Genomic DNA, 8,208 nt, shown 5'->3' with positions numbered 1-8,208 from the left:
GAAAACGTGGTGCAAAGCAGCATTTGCCGCTGTCAATACACGAGAGAAGAGTTGTAAATAACGTCGAGAAGTACTCTCAGCATCTGAGCTGCGGAACAATTTAGAAGGTACGATAATGATTGCAATTTTTAAAAAAAAACTCCGTGTTGCTTTCACACACTCCTTGATTAACTATCGTCTGCTGTAAGTCCCCCTCAGTGTATTTTTTTTCCACAGGGCTCTTTGGCATTTTCTGCTGGCTTTGCCCTGCACAAAGATGGCGGGGGGTCCATTTAATGTTGATGTGATGGACGTGCCGCTTGACCAGTGGGAACACGAAGCTGGCCTCCATTCGCTAATCAGGTGTCGGCCTTTCGGGGCAGTGGGCGGGCGCTTGGGTTGTGACTGGGAGGCTGAGTTGTGCTGAAAGTTCCACTGTTTGTTACAATCTTCTTTGTAGCGAGTGAGCGATCGCAACACGGAACTTTGGTCAAGATTTTCATTGAAGATGAAGACGAAGCAGGTAGGAGCTCCCTGGTGTGCGGGTTCCAGGAGTTTTTTTCTTGTGCTCACTCCAGCTACGGAATGTTATATAAAGCCCCCCCCCCCCCCCAACCACCCCGAGCCTGCTGCACACTGCTCGCCTTCACAAAGTTCCAACTCCCCCAACAGCTGCCCCCTTTCCAAGCGTTGAACCTTTACGATGCAATTTAACATTACATTGCTAATTGCCCCCCCCCCCCCCCCCTCCTCCCCGACTTTGCAAGAGCCTCCTTTAACCCAAACCGGCGTTTAAGTGTTTTAGCAGAAGGTCTTTTAAAAAATATGTCGTCGGCAGGTCCCAAAAGAGGAGTCAGGAAGTCAGTTGAATGCAGGCAGTGCCCTGCCCACCAGTTGGCCCTCCCTGTAATGAAGCAGGTTGGCACAAGCACTTGTAATGGCACTCTTCACTCAGGGTGGCACAGGCGCACCTGGGAGGGAGGGTGTTTGAGGTGATGTTGAGGACGCTGCTCGAGTGCTGTTTGCAAGGCTAAATTACAATTGTTATTATCTGAATGTGGCTGTTGTCACAAGAAGTGGTGCCAGGAAATTGTCCAGTTTGCTTACCAGAGATTCAATCTGTGCTGTGTCGAGGAAGAATTATTTAAAGGTGCATGCTGCTGGTTGGAGGCAAGTGACAGAAAATGTGAGTGTTCCTGATTTAAACCAATAAAAGGCCTTTTCAATACCTGTAGAATATATTTTGTTTGCATTTCAAATTCTGAACATTAGAAAGTGGAATAACAAGGTTCAGCACTGTTCGATGTTGATCTCCCTCAGTTGGAAAAATAAAGTTGCAAACAACAATGGTGCTGAAGGTTCGCCGTGGTCCTCAGAGGCCCTGTCACTTTTTTTCCATTTATATTTGGCATCAAGAAAGTGGATTGTAAACATTCCAGCAGGCCTATGTCAGTCGGGTGGCACATATGGAAAAGCTCCTTGTGCAGATTATGTCATTATAAAGGTGCTTTGTGTAAACAGTAAAAACACTGGCAGGAAAGTGCTAGGTTTTCAGCAGTGAGTAGGCGAGTGAGACATAAACATTAAGATCTCAAAGGTTGTCACGTCATTTTGTTTCAAAAATATATTTTCATTTTACCCACGCCCTTTTCCACAGTTTTTCTCCCACTCTCTAATGGTGCTCAAAAAGTTTTCAGTACTTTGTCCAAATAGGCATTCTAAATAGGCACTCTATCAAGTTTGGGTTCAGATACTCAGGAAGAAATTCCAACTTCAGTGGTGGGTGGAGTGGAGGCAGTAACAGTAACTGGAAAGGAAATTGAGCAAAGTGCATAACAACAACTTGCATTTCCAGTCAGTTTACCAGCCGCACCCATTAACACCTGTCGTCTTCGCACCTCTGCCCTGGATTAGTCCATGAAAGGGAGGCCCATGGATGGCCTACCTGCCCCGCCACCAGTTACGGTTCGTATATGGGAAATTAATGCCCATATAGGGTTTAATCGTGCCATCATTGGTATTAACCTTGCGGCAGGATGGGGGGGCTCACCATATGGGGAGCACACCATATGGGGAGCATAATAAGCAAATCCACGCAGGGTTGCTTGCGGGCTTCTGGGAGCTGAAGGGGGGGAGGTGAGTGTGAGAGATTCCTTGTTCAAAGGTACTCAGCCCTTGATTGAAGGACCCAACATCGGGAAGTGGGTGGCCTGCTGAGTGCCATCTCCTCTGTCCTTGCTGCAGACACCCCTTCCCTCTATCCCAATTGCATGACCCACTGCTGCCACCATTCATCTGTGGCCTGGGATTCAACACTGATAGTAGGTGGCTACTTGGGTGGCTATCGTACCAGCAGTAGCTATGCCTCCTCAGTGGTGCTGCCACTCAGTACAGCTGCTGGCCTCTGGCTGGCTGCTCAAGACGGGTGAAAGTCTGACCCTGGGTCCTTGATCCCAGGAAAGGCCCGCCACTGTACAGTTAAGCGCCTAAGTGGCACTTAATTCACTTAACACTGGGCTCTCCCCTGCTTTCCAACCAGTGGGCGAGACGCCCATTGTTTCCATTAAATACCGCTCTGTGATTGAGTACCAGACTAGGAGGCTCAATGACAAATCGTGCCTGGGAACATCTTTAAAGGATAATGGATACAGAGTATTTCTTCCATCTGCCCCCAACAATATTACTTTTAATCAAAGAATCATAGAATTCCTACAGTGCAGAAGGAGGCCATCCTGCCCATCGAGTCTGCACTGACCCTCCGAATGAGCACCCTACCTAGGCCCAATCCCCCACCCTATCCCTATAACCCCACCCAACCTTTGGACACAGGGGCAGTTTAGCATGGCCAATCCACCGAACCTGAACATCTTTGGACTGTGGGAGTAAACCGACACAGACACGGGGAAATGTGCAAACTCCACACAGACAGTACCCTGAGGTCGGAATCGAATCCAGTCCCTCAGTGTTGTGAGGCAGCAGTGCTAACCACTGTGCCGCTGTGCCGATATTTAATGTCAAGAAATAATTCAATATTTCTACTGTGTAGTTTGCTGAATATTCGTAATTTGACATTTAGGATCAGTAATTATGCCATTTGGCAGGAATCTCTTGCTTCTGTAGCTAATCCCAGCCCAACAGCATCCTGTGGACCGTGAGAACCTGGATCTCCATGGAGAGGAAAGCACTATTTTAAAAAAAAAACTGAATAGGTCTTAAACCTTATTTTTAACATGTACTAGATTGAGGAAGGCAGCCTCCAGAGCATATTGCACTTGGTGTTTAACCGTTGAATTATTCTTGTGACACACAAAGACCACCTGTCCAATTCCACGCTGCTGAGATTGAACTGATCAAAGACAAAATGATAACGGAGACAGAAAGAGAGTTAATATTTTGAGTTGAATGTGATTCTGAAGATAAGGCATATTCAACTCAAAATGTTAACTCTTGTTTCTCTGTCCACAGATGTTGCCAGACCTGCTGAGTATTTCTAGCACATTGTCTTTTTCTTCAGATTTCCAGTATCTGCAGTATTTTTTTGTTAACCTTATGATGTAAGGATCCTTCCTATCTATTCCCTTATTTCCTATTTATTTTACTTTATCATCATCTTGGTCCATGAATCTTCAATGGAGACATATCTTTACGTCGAGCAGAGGAAGTGAGGAACTCAAAAGTTTCAAAATAGTACACAGTGTTATGAAATTTTACCTTTTGAACAGAAGAACCCAGACGTTCTGGCACCTGAGAGATCGGAGGGATTTCATTCGATTGGTTGGCTTGTGGCCAATAGATGGGCCAGGGACAATATTCTGCCTGGCAACAGAGAGCGATTGGGTCCTGCCAGGTGGGGGTTTTGAAAGGACTCAGCAGAGAAAACGTCTGGATGTTGAGAGGAGATGCTTTGTGTGTCTCTCTCTCCTCTCTCTTGTGTGTGTGTGTGTGTGTCTCTCTCTCTCTCTCTCACAGTGAAAATCATTACAGACTGACAGCAAAGACATCCAACTGGTGGCCTTGACAGAAGAAAGATCGATGTGGAAAATACCCATCTGAACAAAGAGCCAAGAACATTACAGCACAGGAACAGGTCCTTGGCCCATCAAGCCTGTGTCCATCCAGATTCCTTATTTAGACCTACTACTTTTGCCCAAACGATCTGTATCCCTCCATTCCCTGCCCATTCATGTGTCTATCAAGCGACATCTTAAACGTCGCTATCATGCCTTCCTCCAACTTTGTCACTGGTAACGCGTTCCAGTCAACATTGCCCTCTACGTGAAAACCTTTCCCCATACATCTCCTCTGAATTTTCCCCCTCTCACCTTGAACCCTTGCCCCCTTGTAATTGAGCCTTCCACCCTGGGGAAATAAGTGTTTTATCCTTTTACTTTTAGTATTATGTTTACAACCCTCTTCCCAACTGTGTTTGTCCTGTGTGTGTTGAGGGAGTGGGGTGAGTTAAAGAGGGGAGGGGGTTTAGAAATTAGATAATAATTAACCAGTTGTATTTGCTGCCTATTTAATTATAGTTATTGTTATTAACAAAAATTTACAAACCTGGTGACTGTTAGTTATTGGGTGACCAAAGACTTTGGGTACGTTTAAAATTAAGAGTTAATTTCAACGATGTTGCGACTCTGGGTCAAGTGAGGCTGTAATTGACCGTGCACAAGTCATAACAATGGGAATGCGGCATAACAGGTGACTTCAGCTCCAGTAGTTTTTCACTCCCAATCACTGTCCATTGACATCTGCAGGAGGTGTACGAGTATGACAGTTGAATGAGGATGGAACCAACTCAGCTGTGTTACTCTCTCCAGTTAAATAGGGTATTAGCACCCACTGTCAGGGTCAAGGTTAATGTGAATATCTGAGAGAAGTTTCAGAGAACACCTAGTAGCTGACCACTTAGCCCAACGAGTAAACAATATCTCTGATAGGAGTCTCCTATGAATACCATAAGACCATGAAATAATAGGTGCTAATACCCTATTAACTGGGTTATGGGGATTGGGTAGAGATGTGGGTGTGAGTAGGGTGCTCTTTGTAAGGGCTGGTGCAGACTCGATGGGCCGAATGGCCTCCTTCTGCACTGTAAATCCTTTTTTTTAATAAATTTAGATTACCCAATTATTTTTTCCAATTGAGGGGCAATTTAGCATGGCCAATCCACCTACTCTGCACATTTTTGGGTTGTGGAGGCAAAACCCACGCAGACACGGGGAGAATGTGCAAACTCCACACGGACAGTGACCCAGAGCCGGGATCGAACTTGGGACATCAGCGCCGTGAGGCAGCTGTGCTAACCACTAGGCCACCGTGCTGCCCTCTGCACTGTAAATTCTATAATTCTACACCTGACTTCATTCTGTTAGCTTTCACCATTTAATTCAATCTATCCATTCGTAACTCTAGATCTTTTGCTGTTCTAGCGACCAGGGCTGATCACCTGCAAATCTCTTTATCTTCACCAATTGACCGCCTGATTTGACACCTTTCTATAGTCTTATCTAGTGTTTCATTTATCATGGCTTCCACAATGGTGATAGACGGCAGTCTTGTTTGACCCATGCCTGATTACACCAGGTTCAGTTTCACCAAACACTATCCTGATTATATCAGCCTGCATGGCTGGCGCAAGAGCAGTTGATGCCCTCGGCAAAAAATGCCCACACCAAAATTAACATTCAAAGGTTAATATCATGCATGAGTATGAATAAAAATTCTGCATTTATAATTAGATTTATTTTACATGGAAGATGAGAATATTCACCGATTATACATTCTTATTGTTCTACATTTTCCATCAGATATGTACGAGGAACAATGCACATCATAATGTGCCTTATGGCAACATGATGTAACACCATATATTCCTGCAACAATTGCTCAATGATTTTATGCGCCATTTACGCAGTCAGTAATCGTGGCGATAGAGTGGGCTGGATTAGTGTTTGACATTATTTACTGACTTGCATTTTTATAATCGTGATGTAGAAATTTGTAAAACTCCTGCATAAACAGAATAAGGAATACAATGTGAAATTTAGGGAAAGACTGCAATGTAAATGTATGGAAATCTATGCGTGTGTCAGTATATGTGGATGCATATCGGGAGGTCTAGACCAGTGGTGGACAACCTGTGACCCGGGGGCCATATGCAACTTGCAAGACATTTTGTTGACCACTGCCCACATGCTGGGTTGTCACATTCCACTGATTTCCGCCCGTGTAGTTTTTTTCTGACCAGTATGACTAAGTGGTGCACCCATAAAGCAAGGGCAAGTGAGGTGCGTGCAGATTGCTAACATTGACTGTGAGAGCCGTGCACTCCCTCTTCGTCCAAACCATAAATATTTATTTTGCTTTTACCATTTGAATTATTATAATATATAAATAATTAAACAAGTTCTATGACTCGTTGTGGAAATATTCAGCATATATTATCCTTATTCAGGGGGTCTAACACCTTAGTCATGGGGCCATGGTTAGTGAACATGACTGATTACAATCTTGCGGCCCATCACTGGCCGAGGTTGCCCATCATTGATCCAGACCTTTAATTCCCACTGTTGAAGCCTGTTTGTTACTTATGTTGTATCATGTGAATAATTCATTGAGTATTTTTGCACCCCACCCCTAAATTGCAGCATTCTGGGCAACCACCTAGTTTGCCCGTGGCTACCTTGGCCCTGGCAGTCTGTCCCGTGTACAGAGCTGTAATCATTCTTTGATCTTTCCAGTCAACTCTGACAGCCTGCAGAACTTTTTCCAGTTCGCCCAGCCAAAAACCTTTTTCATGCTTCTCAAAACGGGTGCACTCTTCTTGCTGGCATTTTATGCTTTCTTTCACTTAAGGCTCTCGTCACTGCTATAACTGGAATACCAGCAAAAAGTGTATATTTATTACGTTTTGCGACTTTAAAAATGTATTGCAACTTCAAAACTGAATGTTTTTTTTTAACTTTAGCTTTGTGAGAATTTTAAACAAAGAGAAAGATGGTGCAGATTATTTTGTTTTCCCATTAGACGCACACGATTTGTAAAAAAGCTTGAGGCATACAGAAAATATTAAAAGATTCTACAAAAGGTATTGACGCTTTATAAAACATAACATCTGTTACCTGAATGATTGTGGAAGTTGCAAATCCCTTATGGGGTCTCACTTAGGTTCGGAGCCGTACAGGATTGAGTGACGATGCCAAGTAATGTGTTAAAACAACAAATTTATTGAATAATAATTAGAATAGTAATAGTGATATGACAATTTTAATTGATAATATGACAAAAGAAGTGTAAAGAAAGAAAGATAACTTCAGTCAAAGGAGAAAGCAATTATTAAAAGAAAGGAAGAAAGACTACTCTATTTACTTACTATAACACTACATTACAGATATATGTACTATGTTACAAATATTCACTCCAAATTGGTCTATTAATGGCAGCCCCCCAAAATGGATGACCCCAAACTAGTCTGTTCAACGACAGAATGCCAAATTTGGTAAAAATCCTCCTTTGCCATACATCAACAAGTTTCTGAATAACCTTGCAATGATTGGGCCTACAGCCAGACACTCCATTCCTGGTCCTTCCCCCTGTAGTCCCCAATTGGCTGATCTGGCTGTAGCAGTGAATCCTGAAAATTGTGTCCCTTTAGGCCAAATTTCTGGCTGCATTCCAGCCTTTCGAGATCTTGTTCAGACATTCTGGTAAACATTCATCCTTCTCAATTCTCCACACAGGCACTGCAGACTTTTGTAGACTTTGCCATATTCAAGTTGTTTACCTATCCTTTGGTCTGCCATCAATCAGGTTGTATGTCCATCAATCAAACTTCATCTCCTGATGCCACACCATAGGTGATCAACCCATGTGAGGTTATTCATTGGCCTGGTTGTAACCCAACAGTCATTGAATACAGGAAGAAAAATACTTCTGAATTTAAGAAGTGCAATTTTGTTTCGGTAGTCGAGCTTTAGAAAGGGGGAAAAGAAAGAGATTTAGATCAACATCAGGTGACTTAAAATCTAAAGCACAGCAGAAATAAAATGCAACATTACAAATTTGGAAAACATTGTGGTTCCAGGCCTCCGAAGCAATTCACCTGAGTTGAATAATAGAATGGTGCGAGCACTCATGAATCTGTTGAGGAGGCTTGAGGGGGTTAAGGCTCTTCTCCTATTTCTTATAGCCCTATGAAGACTTAATCAGAAAATATAGCCAAAACAG

General features: G+C 43.4%; 2 protein-coding genes across 3 annotated transcripts in view; one reads left to right on the top strand and one right to left on the bottom strand.

The window, feature by feature from the left end:
* Positions 1–345: 345 nt before the first annotated feature.
* The window catches only part of c16h1orf174 (chromosome 16 C1orf174 homolog), a 29,747-nt gene continuing 21,884 nt past the window's right edge, over positions 346–8,208 (top strand). Inside the window, exons 1-2 of one of the 2 annotated variants that reach the window (XM_038821779.1) lie at positions 346–502; positions 7,009–7,069. Coding sequence is in view for 1 of the 2 variants with exons in the window: in XM_038821778.1 (XP_038677706.1) it covers positions 488–502 (15 nt within the window). In the remaining variant the exon portion in view is untranslated. The remainder of the gene's footprint in view (positions 503–7,008; positions 7,070–8,208) is intronic. The other variant, XM_038821778.1, reaches the window with a different exon arrangement.
* The window catches only part of dffb (DNA fragmentation factor, beta polypeptide (caspase-activated DNase)), a 91,024-nt gene continuing 90,004 nt past the window's right edge, over positions 7,189–8,208 (bottom strand). Inside the window, exon 7 of the mRNA XM_038821775.1 lies at positions 7,189–7,952. Coding sequence (XP_038677703.1) covers positions 7,862–7,952 — 91 coding nt within the window. The 3' untranslated portion in view covers positions 7,189–7,861. The remainder of the gene's footprint in view (positions 7,953–8,208) is intronic.

This window comes from Scyliorhinus canicula, chromosome 16 (assembly GCF_902713615.1).
Source record: "Scyliorhinus canicula chromosome 16, sScyCan1.1, whole genome shotgun sequence".
Taxonomy (NCBI): Eukaryota; Metazoa; Chordata; class Chondrichthyes; order Carcharhiniformes; family Scyliorhinidae; genus Scyliorhinus; species Scyliorhinus canicula.
The sequence above is the reverse complement of the archived record's forward strand: the minus strand, read 5'-3'. Positions and strand labels throughout refer to the sequence as shown.